The 14,257-nt window shown below is 46.0% G+C and overlaps 1 protein-coding gene across 9 annotated transcripts; it reads right to left on the bottom strand.

Annotated features, from left to right (window-relative positions):
* Positions 1-480: 480 nt before the first annotated feature.
* Positions 481-13,903, bottom strand: TPX2 (TPX2 microtubule nucleation factor). 9 transcript variants are annotated; one of them, XM_058850885.1, is made up of 18 exons: positions 13,773-13,903; positions 8,951-9,095; positions 8,565-8,690; positions 8,266-8,374; positions 7,599-7,730; positions 7,082-7,135; positions 6,827-6,949; positions 6,257-6,387; positions 5,789-5,946; positions 5,198-5,369; positions 4,929-5,067; positions 4,257-4,473; positions 3,932-4,030; positions 3,097-3,273; positions 2,830-2,976; positions 2,175-2,286; positions 1,332-1,519; positions 481-884 (listed from the first exon to the last, which is right to left on the bottom strand). In XM_058850885.1, exons 2-18 carry the CDS (start codon positions 9,051-9,053, stop codon positions 774-776), a joined length of 2,298 nt encoding a protein of 765 aa, XP_058706868.1. In that variant the 5' UTR covers positions 9,054-9,095; positions 13,773-13,903; the 3' UTR covers positions 481-773. The 9 variants fall into 9 exon arrangements, with proteins under 9 accessions (XP_058706868.1, XP_058706862.1, XP_058706863.1 ...); XM_058850879.1 differs by lacking the exon at positions 13,773-13,903 and adding an exon at positions 13,380-13,759; XM_058850880.1 differs by lacking the exon at positions 13,773-13,903 and adding an exon at positions 13,380-13,759 and having other exon boundaries at positions 1,332-1,498.
* Between the last annotated feature and the right edge of the window lie 354 nt (positions 13,904-14,257).

Below are 14,257 nucleotides of genomic sequence, written 5' to 3'. Positions count from 1 at the left end.
TTGTCCTCCAGGACATTTGAGCACTTGGGCTATATTCATCTCTGCTCACTGCCCAAACTGGCCAGAGATGCTGATGGCTCTGTAGCCAAAAGACCTGTACTGGCAGGAGCTGGGGCAGCAGCTCACAGCAAGTCACTTGCCAGGTAAATGGTTTCCCAAACAGAAGCACTTCAGCTATAAAACAGCAAGATGGTTTAATGCTGTAATATACACAAACTACTTTTAAGAATGGACAAGATTTATATCTGTGGTCATCTAATTATTAACAAGGAAGGCCCAACCCACACTACAGCAGCTTGAAGGAACCTCATTTAACACAATTCAAGCTAAGTGAAGACTAAAAGGCTCAAAAATAGACACTTGAAAATAGCACTTAGTGTACAAACACAAAACAGCTCTGCCAGATGCACACATCTGCATGGTCAGTCTTTACCAAAAACTCTTCTGCAGGAAAGGGCTTCACTAGCCAGAGACAGCAAGCAGATTAGGAATTTTTATTGTTAGGTACACAATATCTATATCAAAACAATATCAATATGCAATATCAAAACTTGGTTTAGTCTCTAGAGAAGACAGGGACTGGATATACAGTGAGGCCAGGAGGCACTGCTTGAAATGCCATGGGCTCAGGTAGAGTTTAACTACTCAGTACAACAATGGAACAAAGCACAGGAGTTCAGACTGAGCAGTCTTGGAAAAACAACTGCTCCCTCTCTCCTACCAAGGGAGTGGAGAAGGATGAGATCTCCCTCCAGTTATCATGAGGATGCTCATCAGCATCGGAATCTGTCTGAGAAGTTGGGAGACTTTGGCATAGTCAGTGGTTGATCACTGGGCTTCACTTCTACGCTGCGGTATTTGCGTATTGGGTTTGCCTTGTGAACCTGTGAAAAAATAAATGTAAGAAAGGGCAAAACAAAACAAATGGTTGCAGTTATGATGAAGCTGAATTTTTCAGGTGAGCTGTGGTTGAGGTGAAGGCAGGTATCCGCCTGAAACCACCACACCACCCTGGGCACTGGAGTGAGGTAGTGAGAAAACAAACAGCAAATGCTGGGGTTGTGGGTTTTACTTAGATGATTCTGCTTTGATAACTACACATGTGCAGCTCCAAAACTCAGCCATCTCAGCACAGCTGCCTTCTTTGTTTGCACAGTTTTGTAGGTTCAGGTTTTTTAAACCAGTTGTGAAGTTAGTGAGTCATCATTTTGCAAAAGGGAACCTTGAAAAGGCAGTTTTAGCACAGCCCAACTGTGACATTAGCTCTGTAAAGATGTTCCCACATTCCTTTGGGTTACTTTACAGCCTTTGCTCAGAAACAGCTCACTTACCATTTCTTGTCTTAGCTTAGCAACTTCTTCCTTTTCACGCTCCTCTTGTTGCTGCCTGATCTGCTCCTCATACCTCTCCCTTAAGGCTTCTGCGTCTGCCAATCGCTTTTCAAATTCTTGCCGTTCTTTCGCTCTTCTTTCTGTTGCCAGCTCAAAGCTTTCAGGAACTACAGAACCAGAAAGGCTCTCTAAGTTTAGAAATAGAGGAGATAACATTGGTTCAAAGACCATCAGGTAAAGCAGAGCAGTACTAATGTCAATGGAAGCCTCCCTTTGGAGAGCTTCCCCTTGGCAAGGGTGGTTAGTAGATACCTCCAGGCTTCAGGAAAAGAGAAAACTTTACTCCCAGACGTAAGCAGTGTTAATGCAGACGTCACCCCGTCATGGGTGTTCTCATGGGAGGGAGCAAGCACACAATTGTTAGTACAAACAAGCTTGTGGCTGGTTTTATGCTCTACAAATCTCAGCCTACCCAAGCAGTAGATGCCTTCAACTCATTAGAAATGGGAGGGAAAGAGTGACAGCGCTGCAGAAATGCCAGCTGTCTCTGCAGGGAGCTCCTCACATTCTCAGTACCCTTATCCTGAGCTGGCACACATCAATCATCTGCCAATTGCAGCAGAGCTGCTAAATACAGCTGCCATGCTGGAGCAGGACAGGGGGGGCGGAGAGGAAATCCCCCTGCTCCCAGGGGATACAAGCTGTTAGGCAATTAGTTGATTAAATGCAAGGCACTATTGGCTATGTTGATGAAGAAGAGGCAACAGCCAGAAAAGACATCACTTAATTGCATCAGTTCTGAGCTATCAGCCAAGCCCATGTAGAAAGTGCTTGCAACTCTACCTGAGAGCATCTTATGTTCCTTTTTGGGCACAAAAGGCTCCTGGTACATCACTGTGTTGGGCCGAGCCTTAAAGCATGCTGCCTCTTTCTGCCTTTGCAAGTCTTCTTTAAGCTGCAAGAGAAGAGAGCACGTCAAGTGCCAGGCAGAAAGAGACCATCTCCCTGTGACCCAGACTCTGGCACTCCCTCACTGGAAAAGCCATGCTGATTTAGTCAAACAATTTCCATATAAAATTATATTAAAGCCAAAAAGTGGTGTCACTTCTTGCCTGACAGCTGCTTTGCCAAAAATAGCCTGAAGAAAGTTTCAGGTGCCCACTGCAGACTTCACATGAGAAAAGCAGTATATTATTTATGTGTCAAACTCCTGGAGGTAGTCAGCAAATGGATTCAGCTGCACAGAGCTACTGCTTAGAAAACACCCCACAGCTGTTCATGCAGTTGTGGAAAATGCCATAATTTACTGTGAAGTGAGAAAAATAAAAAACCATTGACCAGTCCCTTAACCCATAGCACAAGTCTCATGCCAGGTACTGAAAAATTCCTTGCTCCAACCCAGCTACTGATTCAATTCAAGGGGGACAGTTTCTGTAGTCAACCACAACTCCACCAGCTGCTTTAAGTTTGGTCATTCCCACTATTCTTTTCATTCTACCTGCTGTTTCCAGCTCTGGAGCTTGGCAGCTCCCCGTTCATCCACCTGCAGATGGAATGGTTCAGGCTGAGTTGGGGTTTTGACCTTCTTTTCTGGGAGTTTAACTTGGTCAAAGTAAGGCAGAGGCAACGCTTTGAACTTTGGCACCTGAAACAAACAACTCAAAATATTTCTTGTCCTTTCCTTGGAAGTTTAATGGACAACAGCAAATCTCATCACACTCTTTTTACTGAAGGAGTGGATTCCAAGGTAGCTTTTCATTCTTACCTCTTCCTTCTGTAGTTCTTCTATTTTTTTCTCTTTTTGTATTTGTCGCTCTCTGTCCCGGGCATCAAAAGAGAAGGGACAAACTTCCACATGCCTCTGCTCTGGCATTTTGGGTTTGAAGGGCACTCCATAATGTGGCATAGGATTAGCTTTGATCACAGCTGCCTCCTCTTTTTCCTAAAAGGATATTAGCTTTAGCATCTGATTTTTTTACTTTTGTATAGACTGCAACTCCTGCCAAGCAAAGCCACAAAGAGCTTTGAATGAGCTCCTTTAATAAGGGGCACAACAGGGTCACACTAACAGCAGACACTGCAAAAATTAGGAATCCAAGAAGTACCAATTTACTGGCATCCTGAACCACAGGCCAAATTCTTCCTTTTTTGAAACCACTCTCAATTCTCATCCAAATTAGACTAATTATTTAATATCCTCTTAATAAGAAGGAAAGGAAGAAGGATGTGAAGCTTTCAGAATCCTGCTCCCCACCTCAGGGAGAAGAAAGGTCATGTGCAATATCTGCCTTCAGTGACAGAATAGGGAAGGATGAAAAATGTGAGCAGTTCTCTTTCCTCATTCATAGCAGCAACACCTCAGAAACCCTCATCAGTGCCCTAGCATTTAAATTATTTCATTTTTAATGAGAATTCCGTTTCTGTAAAATGACTGGCAACCAGATTGTTTGAAGCGAATGGCACAGGCAAAGGTAACCAGTGGAGGAACTGCTCACAGGAGTGAAGGAAGGGACTTCCAGCCCTAGAGTATCCCAACCCAGAGGCACGGCAGGCACTGCAGTGAGACCTGGGCCTGGCTGCAGCCTCATCACAACTATTACCTTTCTTTCCTCTCTGCCAGATACACGGGTCCTGCTTCTCAAGGTAAAGGCTGGAGACTTGGGGACTGTAACAGGAAGTGTTTTCTTCTCTGGAACACCCTGTTCAGAAGAGCCAGTAAGGAGTTACCCAAGGCCAAGTGCCAAGGAAATGCCTCAGAAAAACAACCTGACAAGCACAGGACATAACCTGCTGCAGTTCTTACCTAATGACAGACACTGTTTACTAAGATCATTAAACACATAATGCAACATAGCTCCAAACAATTTGAAGCTCATTGCCACCTGAGGTCCAATTCCTAAGGCTGAGTGTTATTAAACTTCTCACCACAACATCCTCCAGGATTTTTGTGGGACATGGCCTGGAATGGAATTCAAAGTGTTCTTCTTCCTGCTGCTTCTTACTCTCACGCTCCTGGATCCTTTTTTCTATTTCCAACTGAAAGCCGATGGGTTGGGTGAGTTCCTTCACAGAGGGTTTCTTGGGCAGGAGGGGACCACCCTCAAAGATTTTGGGATTGACTTCTCGTGCTTTGAATTTGTACCTATGCAGGAACAATGGAAACAGTCACATTTGTGTACATTGTACATTAGTGTGCAGCTCTAGCTAGCAATTCTTCCTCTGCCTTCAAAACAGAAAGATTAATAAGAAAAATCTTATAGATTGTTTTCCTAGAAATCCAAACCTTTGCCTACAGGCGAGTTTTGAAGTGCATCCAGGCTGCATTGCTATATTGGGTTTGCTTTACTCATCACAAGCTGCACTCAACCCAATATCAGCTCTCCTAAGAGCACTTTCTTCAGAATGTATTGTTTATATGTCACTTCCCTACAATCAGAACTAAAGAATTATGAACAAACTAAAGCAATCTCAATCGTGCATGCTACTCATTCTTTTACACAAAAAGGGTATTTCAGAAACGTGACGTTTTGGAATCTGAAAAATATTTCCAGTCTGGTACAATCATCCCTTGGAGGATTAGAGTAAGCCTTTACTTACTGTTGAATTTTCTCTATTTCCTCTGCTTCTAAATCTGCAGCAGTTTTGCAGGTGACAGGTCTCAAGCGCTGCTTTGTTCGCAGCACTGGAGTTTTGGGGTGTGTGAGCTGAGCCTTCACCGGCTTTTTTGAAACTGAGCCTACAAATTCAAGTCACAGAGACCAGCAGTTAATGGCAAGGCCTGCAACAGACACATGCCATTTGTTCAGAGTAGTCAAAGCATCTCTTGCTCTACCACCATGTCTGTGGACATAGCCAGAACAACTCACCTTCCTCAGATTTCCTGCTCCTCAAATGGTAACGAGGGGGTGTGCGTTTTTGGAATGCTTCTACCTGCTCAGCAAAGGACACATATTCTGTTGTGGTTTCTTCAAGTTTTCTTTTTTTCCCCTGGGACAGATTGAAAGGTTTGGGAACAGTGGGTCCCTTTGGCATTCGCACCTGGAGACAGAAAACCAGAGTCAGAATGGCCAGGAGGCTTCAATGACATTTCCTTTCCCCACTGACGCACAATATCTGTCCCTTCCTCTCACTGAAAAGAAGGTAACACCTCACATTAAGCACAAGTGTTCACAGTCTGAACATGCACAAGTTATATTGGGAAACTGTATCGAGCACATTAAAGCACAAAGTGGAATGACTGGAAGATCTGACATTAAAGGGCTCCTTTTTCCACAAGGTTTCTTTTGAGTCTTGTGGCAACACAGACACACAGGAAGTTTGCAGTCACATTTGCACAACACCTGCTTCCCCTGTGGTAACCTCTCTGTGGGTATCAGCCCAAGCATTGCACAACCAGAAGGTATGGAGGTGATGGTAAGAATCAGCAAGCTGAGTGCTGGCAACACTCTGGCTCTCACCGGAGAAGGGGGATGCTTCCTCAGTACTGCTGCAAAATCCAGTTCCTTGTATTCATTCCCAGGCTGGCTTTCCACATTCTGTTTAATTCTATTCTCCGTGCAGAAATGGAAATCAATTGGCTTTGTTACTTGACCAACAGGTCTCTTCGTGGGTTGTCCTAGAAGAAAAAAACATGTAAGGACTGGAAGCCTTTTGCTGTGGGGTAGGATTTGCAGAGAAAAAAAAAAAAAAAGAACATTACATTTCTAACAACCAGGTAAGCTTTTAGAGAACTCATCTTTAACTTTTCAAAACATAACCAAACATACCTGTTTCCAGGCAGTTTAGGGGCTAATCTACATTAAAAGGCTCCTAATATTTATTTCAAAGTCTGGAATGCTTGTTTTAAAAGGTACTTGCACAGCTCTGTGCAGCACTCTCCAGCTGAACCCAATGCAGTTTCATCTGGCAATTCAGGCAGAGCCCACCTGCTCCAGCAATAGCTGCTTTCAGAGACTCCTCGTTCTTCTTCCGCAGCTCCATAACCTCCTGCTGCAACTGCTGCATCTTTTCCAGCTCCTGCTCCTCTGTACTTTTCAGCTTGCCAGGTTTGGTCCTTCTGCAGAAGCACATTAAACACTAAGATATGCCTTCCTGCTTCCCTGGTTATTATCATGATGTTAGTGCAAGGAACATGCTTATCTGCACACCCTCACTGCAGAACCATCGTCAGCTACAAAATCATGCTCTTTAGAAGGGATCTGCTTGGGTTTTGTTTGTTCAAGAAATCTCACAGCTAACTGCTATTCTGCAGACCCATTTGTTGTGTGCATTCTTGATCCATTAGGAAGAACAACTTTTTTCTCAAAAGAAAAGCAAAAGTTTTCCTGTGCACAGGTTCAGCTGTTGAAGTACATTTTATCCTAATATTGTTGCCCTGATCCAGTGTTTACTAAATGTGATACCATCACATGCTAAGTTGAAGCTGAAAACACTCAGCCAGGACTGTCACCTAAATCAACTGTGATTAGCACACAAGTCACAAGAAAGCCACGTACTTCAACATTGTTGGCGTGGAGGGCATGGTCAGTTTGCTTTTCCCTCTCTCTTGGGAGAGGTCAGGATCCTGCAGGGGCTCTGTCTCTGTGGATGCTTCTGTCACCTTCTCTCTGCTACCAGAACTAAGAGAAAAAGTTATTAGGGCAAACCCCTTAATTAACTGTGCCCTAAAGAAATGATCACCTGCAGGTCTCACCACTGTGCATAACATCCCAACACCTGGTGAGGTCTAAGGTATGTCAGGCTGGCCTTACCTCATCCCAGGCCCAGATATAGACCATACAGCTTTCCCCAGTAGTCTAAGGCTGCTGAAGGGAATATGAATTACTGAGTTTTTGGAACTTCTCTGGAGAAGGGAGGTACACTGTAGATCATCGAGGTACAGTGGTATTTCAAAGATCACACTTCAATTTCCTGACCTCAAGCTTATCACCATATGATACTTTAGTAGTTAAGTTAATTTGAGAAATATTTTAGCTGTGACTCTTTCATAGCTAATGACTGCCTGATGACTTCCGGATGGATAAGCTCAGACAAATTTAAAACTGACAGACACTGAGTAAGAAGGTGAAGAAGCCCATGCTTATTTCGTTCACATCTCTACCTCCAAACTGAGCAATTCCTTCAGCATTTATAGCCATTTCTTGTTCATGAAACCAGTATCAGCAACCAGCTCCAGCCACCACCCCCTAACTTTCCTGTAAGAATGTTCTCAGCCAGGTGGTAGCCAGGCTTTTCCCAGCCCTAAACAGAAGGACTTGGATGACATACATTCTCATTTTCTTCAAGGGTGGAACATCTTCCTTATTATCCGGGGCATTAGCAATTCTCTCTGCTTTGATTCTGCCTGGCTGCTTGCACTGCTGGGTTTTCCCCTGCTTTGTAGCCGGTCTCCTGCCCGGTCTAGAGTAGGACAGAAAGCAGAGGTCAGTTTTCCCACAGATCTGAGGAGACACATGCCCTGGATAACACTTTTTCTGTCAGTGCATCCCCTAACTCCACCACAAAAATTGTGTTTAACACAACAATCTAGATGCAGCACGATTTATTAAAGTTTAACAATCCATAAACTAAATACTCTTTGCTATATATGAGCATGCAGAGCCTCTTGCATTCATATCAAGAATGAGTTCTGCAGATATAAACAAAGAAACTTTATAAGCCATCTCAGTTTCAGATATCCTCACATTCCAGAAGCTCCTGGTGCTGTCGAGTCTCATTTGACAAGTATGTGAGACACTGCATTACATTTCCACCCTAGAGACTGCCCCTCCAGCTTAGACAGCAGATCGGGTGTCCCAATACACGATCTCCATGCTGGAGAACTCCAGCCCCACAGGATGCCCCAAGAACAGCTAGAACTGCAGATCCTGAGACCAAGGACCTGCTTAGTTACACTATCATCAATCATTGTACAGACTGAACACAAATATTTCACCTCTGAGGGGCCTCTGCAGGGGCAGCAGCTCTCCAGGTTGCCAGGGACCCAACAATATTCTGAGGGACCGCGTTGCCCTGGGCACATTCTGCTTCACCATCTCTTTCACCTGAGAAAGGGGCAAGTGTCAGCTCATCTATATATACACATACAGCACAACTACAAGCAAAACCACACGAGACTTCACAGATAAAGAGTTTATGAAGATGGCCCCACGAAAGCCAGACAGAGGCCTGTCCATTTTGTCAGTGAAAAGCAGGTAAAATTTATTCCCTCCCTGCCACACCATGCCAGCTTACTCATTGCTACTTCTTGTGATGGGACAGAAGAGAGAATAACATCAGGCTTTGAAAAAGCAGAGTTGCAGTGTGAGACCTTGTCCAGATTTTCTGCAGGAGGGATGTTCTCCAGATTGGCCTTTTGGTCTGTAAGGAGAGAAAGACTTTCACTGCACACAGTGTTAGGAATTGCTAACAATACCCCAGAATATCATTATGAGACTAACAAAGTCAATTTACAGATGATAAAATTTAAATACAAAAAAACAGAACAAAAGAAACCCTATGCCTGATGAATGATGCAGTTAACATCATGATTAATTGGCACAGAAACCAGGTTCAAAACAAGGATCACACCAAGGTGTCATCCAATGAGGAAACAACTCAAGGAGTTGGAAGCAACTTACCAAACCAGGAGTCTGCATTGTGTACATCATCCTCATTCAGAGTTGCAAAATCAATGCAGATGTTTGGGACATCAAAAGAATAACGGGAATCTGGCTTAGACATCTTCACAGCCACACTGTCCCCACTGTCTCCACTGCTACAGCCCTTTAGAAAACAACAGAGTATCAGTGGCAACATCCCCCACCTCTCTTCCTCTGCAGAGTTTCTAGGGACAGGCATTGGGACAGCCTTTGGTACATCCCTGCTTCTTGTACTTCACACCTTTGGGCAGAACTCCACATGAGCAATGCAGAGTTCTATTCTACTGCTGATCTGCAAAGCAAAGGAGATTTCACCACTATTGACATTTGCATGTTCAAACTATCAGAAAGATCAAGTTTTGACAGGATTTTTTTTTCTACCTCTAGGTGCTAGAATTGTATTTTTTAAGAAGTATAAAGCTTTTCCAGAGACAAACTGATTTGCACTTCCTTCCCTCACCACACACAAAGAAGAGTTCTTACCCTTACAGGACTTACAAAACTGACGAGATTCACTCCAGAGCACTGCAATGCACAACCTCTCTCCCTGAAGGGCTACAAACAAGAACTAATGACACAAAGGTGCTCTTCTAATTGATTTTCAAAGCAGGAAGAGGGCTCTGCAGAACACTGTTACTGGGCAAACAGTCAGAAGGAGGGCAGTGTCAGGCCCTCTTGCATTCTTTAGCACTAGCCCGAAGCTGGCCAGGCTATAAACAAACTGAGCACTGTGACCCGTGTCAAACAGTTCCTGCAGCTAATTAATGAAGCACTGACAGCAAGAGGAGTCCCTATGTCAACAGGTGATATTAAACTCAACAGAACAGGAATAAAGCCAGTGACAAAGTTATAAACCCTGAAATTATGACAAAACCTTCTTGCAAAGGTGTTTTTGTGATGCCTTGAACAGCTGTGAGGCAAAATTATAAAACACCCCCCAAGGAAATCACCTGAACTTTGCTTTTATGAACCCAAGAAATTCCACAGCAGCATATTCCTAACCCATAGAGCCTCAGCCCTAAACCATCTGTCTAGGCAGACCACACATGGTTCAAAACCCAGATGGTGTTCCTCAGTAAATAAGAAAATGGTCAAGAGTAAAGCAAAGCAGTGTTTAGGGGGTACCACACTGGTCACAACCACTGGGTCCCGAGGATGGGTGCACTGAGAAACCTTCAGCTCCCCAGAGCAGAGCTGTGATCGTTAAAGGCAAAAACGTCATTAGAGAAGCACCGGCTACTCAGCTGGGAAGATGTCAAGGTAGGGCCCAAAGAAGGCAAACAGAAGAACTGGAGCCAAAACCAACTGTAACTGAGCTGGAGACATGGCTGGAATCAAATGCTTTCCTACTGCCCTTAATCAAGATAGAATTTCTGTCAACACTTTAGACTTTTTTAAAAATCAAATGCGTCATCTGCATTCTCCCCTCACCCTCTCCAGTCAGAGTCAGAGCTCTGGGCATCATGTTTCATAGCTACATGTGCCCACTGCTACACTTTGCAGCTTTTTACTGTGTAGAGTCCATTTTCCATAGTGGCACCACCCTCATCACTGACCTCCTCAGTGACCCCTTCTCTCTTCCCTCTATCCCAGACAGAAGAAAATAGTCAGGAAAAGGATTGTATCACTGCCTCAGTTTCATACTCTGATTCTTGAAAGAGACAACAGGGAGATAACTGTTATTGTGACTGAACTCCAGAAAGTCCATTTCAGTCAGATGAACTCATGGCATCCACTCCTCAAATCCCTACATATCCTCTAAGTCCTGCCCGGAACAGGACTGACGGTGAAGGAGCAGCTCCCTGAGAGGCATCCTGCTCCTCCGCCCACCGACTCGGGCTAGGACAGGGATCAGCCAGGAATGCTCTGGTGATTTATCACTCCTGTGCCCACCACAAGGCATCTGCAATCCCAAGAGGCTCTGCCAAGCACAGCCCAACACCCACTGCCCACTCCCTGCAGGCATTTTAAAACACCCGGTTGTGATTTTGACAGCACAACCACATTTATCTCAATCCAAAATTCTCTCTCCACCACGGCATTCATCCACCAGAAGGGAGGCATGGAAGTTTTTCCTCATTAATAGGGGCGTTCCCTAATTAGCAGGCACTGAGTGCATTTCCCCAAGCGTGATTACAGGCATGCTGTAATCCTACACAGCTCGGCGTGGATTTAAAGCATGACCCTGCTCTCCCCCACATCCATCACCTCTTGTGTCGACACGGGTGTCTGCAGCAAGCCAGCCGGGGAACCCTCACCCCCGTTCTGCAGGATCAGCTTTCACCTGGTTTGCAGAGCTGCTGAGCCAGGAAAGGAGGATCTGATCTTCTCACTTGCAAAAACACCCCAAATTCCTTCTATAAAGCAACTACTTAGTTAAAACCTTCATTTCTTTCTAGGTCTGCTCTCTACTCACTGACCTAAACGTGCTTCCAGAGCAGCACAGCTGTACCCACAGGGAGGAATAGGCAGTGGGTTCTCTGGACATCAGGTTTCTTTTGAGTAACTACACTTTGGCACGTTCCAGAAGAGTGCCTTGGCATGGTTTAGATTAGTTAGCTTTGAAAAAGGATTACACTAAATTGGAACAAGCATTCCTATCCCAGAATAAGACTGATCCAACCACAAGTGCAATAGGTATTTTGGAATAACTTCACACCTCACTCTAATCCAAATTAGCTTTAAAATACTGACACGATTCCACGACAGATGTATTCAGTGTCTTTGTCTCAATGTAGTTGTGAATTTTGTGCCAACAGCACAAACTGCCTGGACAAAGAAGCCTCCCAGTCATTCAGACCATGGTGTTTGAGATAGGATGCAGCATTCCAAGATGAGAAAACAAGGTCAGAGGGAAGGAGGATGAAGTAGTTTTGGAGAGTAGCAAGGACAGAAGTGATAGGGACACAGAAAGGTTGTGATAGGACAAGTGGGAATGACTTCAAACTAAAAGAGGGGAGATTTAGATTGGATATTAGTGAGAAATTCTTCCCTGTGAGGGTGGTAAGGCTCTGGCAAGGGCTGCCCCATCCCTGGAAGTGTTGAAGGCCAGGCTGGACAGGGCTGGTCCAGTGGAAGGTGTCTCTGCCCAGAATGGTGATGGGGGATTAGAACAAGATGATTTGGGTTTCCAACCCAAACCAGTCTAGATCCTGAGGAAAGCCAAGAGATCTGCTTTCTTGCCACCTTGCAATATAGATAATAAGGTCCTGGTGAACTGGAGATGATGCCTTATCACAACACACCACTGGAGCTTCACAAGTTACAGATGTTATTTATGGCAAACCCTAACAGGATCAGAAAGCACAATAAACAACAGACACACAAGGCTATTCTACGTTACCAGCAGATAAACACAAAGCCAGCTGACCCACATGCCTCAAAACCCAAGACAGGCAACCAGGAATAAGCAAGAGAAGCTTCCCCAAGTCTAAGGCAGCTGCATGGGAACGTGCTCCAGCAATTCCAGGGCATTCTGCTGGGCTTCAACTTAAAGACAGGATGTTGCACTAACCAGGCAGCTTTAATTCAGCTTGGCAGCTTCTTCGTTGTCCTGCAACTCAAGAGTTTTCTGTTATTTTTATTAGGAGAGTAATCAAAGGTTTTCAGGGGTTAACATGCAAGTTGCAGCATTAGAAAGGGATATAATTGCCTCTCTGAAGTCCTGTCACCACAGCCTGGTAAGAATCATCCCACCACAAAGCCATCACCTAAACTCCCTCTGCATGATGCCAACAGCCTCAGAGAGTCACCCTTTATCTTTGCTTTTCCCTGAGCAGGGTTAAGTGAACACCTACAACAGTCTGGAACTACAGCTTCTCCCTCCTCTCTCGTGTCCCTTACTCAAAGTTCAATGGGGCTTTTCTGCAGCACAAAATCAACACTGGATTCACCATCCCGCAGAATGCTGCTATTCCATCATTTAATGCTCAAACAGCTGAGAGTTGAGGCCACAGAGAGTTCCGCAGACCACCCCAACCAACAGCCTGAACTGTTGGCACAGCCTTTGCTCTGCTATCAGACCCGCCCCTATTCCCAAAAATAAACAGCCCTGATATCTCGTGGTCCCTAAAAAAGATCCCACAAGTTTCAGAAGACACGAAGATGGGACATTCTAAAAATAGATGTTCAAGGAAAAGTAAATTATTTTTAGCTTGCATAACCTCAACTAATTGTTACATTAAGTTGAAGGTCCTCTAGTTTAAAAAAAGCCCCGCATAAAAATAGCTCCCCTAATGTTTTTTCTGTTACTTGGGCCAGGTCTTGCCTGCTTTGCTTCCCTCTTTTTCCTGGGAAGCAGGATTTGGACTGAGAAGTTACAGAACTTTCCGTCGTGAGACACATTGTTTCAGCAGATTTCGTGGTTAGTTAAAGACTTGGAACGCTATCTCACCCCCGAGGCACCCACCCCTCCGTAAGGCACAGGCCTGGAGCTCCGGTACCGCGATCCCGCCGGGGAGCGGGAACCGCCCGCCATGGCGGCTCCTCCCGCTGCCGGCCGGGGGCTCCGGGCTCAGCTTCCCCAGGGAGCGAGTGGCTCGCAATCAGCCCGCCGGGGCTCCGTTACGAGCCCGCCCGCCAGGCACCGCGACAGCGGCTCCGGTCACGGGCTGAGCGGCCAGAGCCGCCTTCCGCATCCGTTTCCCAGCCGAGCCCTCGGCCCCGTTATCAATACCTGGGCTCAAAGAAGGCCCGGGGAACAGCCTCCTCGCTGGAACGAACAACCAGGCATGGGGAAGGGCGGTGGATCGGGGAAAGAGGAGCGAGGCTGGGGGTATCCAGCCAATACCCCCGCACTCACCTCAGCAGCAGCGCCGCCGCCACTCCGCGCGGCGCCTCTGCCGCCGCCGTTAACGGATTTCAAACAGGGCTCGGCCGTCCGAACCCACCAATCAGCGCCGCCGTACGGCCCTGGCACGCGCTGATTAGCTGGGCCGCTTGAGGACCCGGATAAGCAGACGCCGAGTAACGCAGTTGCGTTCTCCCTGCAAAGCCTGACGGGAAATGTAGTAGGTGCTCGCACAGCGCCACAATGACCAGGCGAGCACCGAACCACAACTCATATAACGCACTGCGGGACATATTAGACCAATCAGAAAAGGCAGTGCTTTGAGTCGTTCTGGAAGGCCTATCAGCGGCTGGTGGGCGGGTGCGGCCGTGGGGCCGGGCAGGAGCCTACCGGAGCCGGGCTCTGGTACTCCGGCTCTATCAGTGTCCGCTGCCCGGCTTCCACCCGCTGCTTCTCAGCAGATCAGCCCTTCTGATTGTTGGGCCCGGGGAAGGCGG

This window comes from Poecile atricapillus, chromosome 15 (assembly GCF_030490865.1).
Source record: "Poecile atricapillus isolate bPoeAtr1 chromosome 15, bPoeAtr1.hap1, whole genome shotgun sequence".
NCBI classification, from domain to species: domain Eukaryota; kingdom Metazoa; phylum Chordata; class Aves; order Passeriformes; family Paridae; genus Poecile; species Poecile atricapillus.
The sequence above is the reverse complement of the archived record's forward strand: the minus strand, read 5'-3'. Positions and strand labels throughout refer to the sequence as shown.

What these genes read in the sequence shown, in the direction of transcription:
- TPX2 (XM_058850879.1), bottom strand. Translation starts at nt 13,448, where the DNA reads ATGGCGGGCGGTTCCCGCTCCCCGGCGGGATCGCGGTACCGGAGCTCC. An exon ending in ATCACAAGAAGTAGCAATGA is followed by an intron (nt 8,375 to 8,564) that starts GTAAGCTGGCAT and finishes CCCCTTTCTCAG; the next exon opens with GTGAAAGAGATGGTGAAGCA. An exon ending in CCTGCAGAGGCCCCTCAGAG is followed by an intron (nt 7,731 to 8,265) that starts GTGAAATATTTG and finishes GTCCTACTCTAG; the next exon opens with ACCGGGCAGGAGACCGGCTA.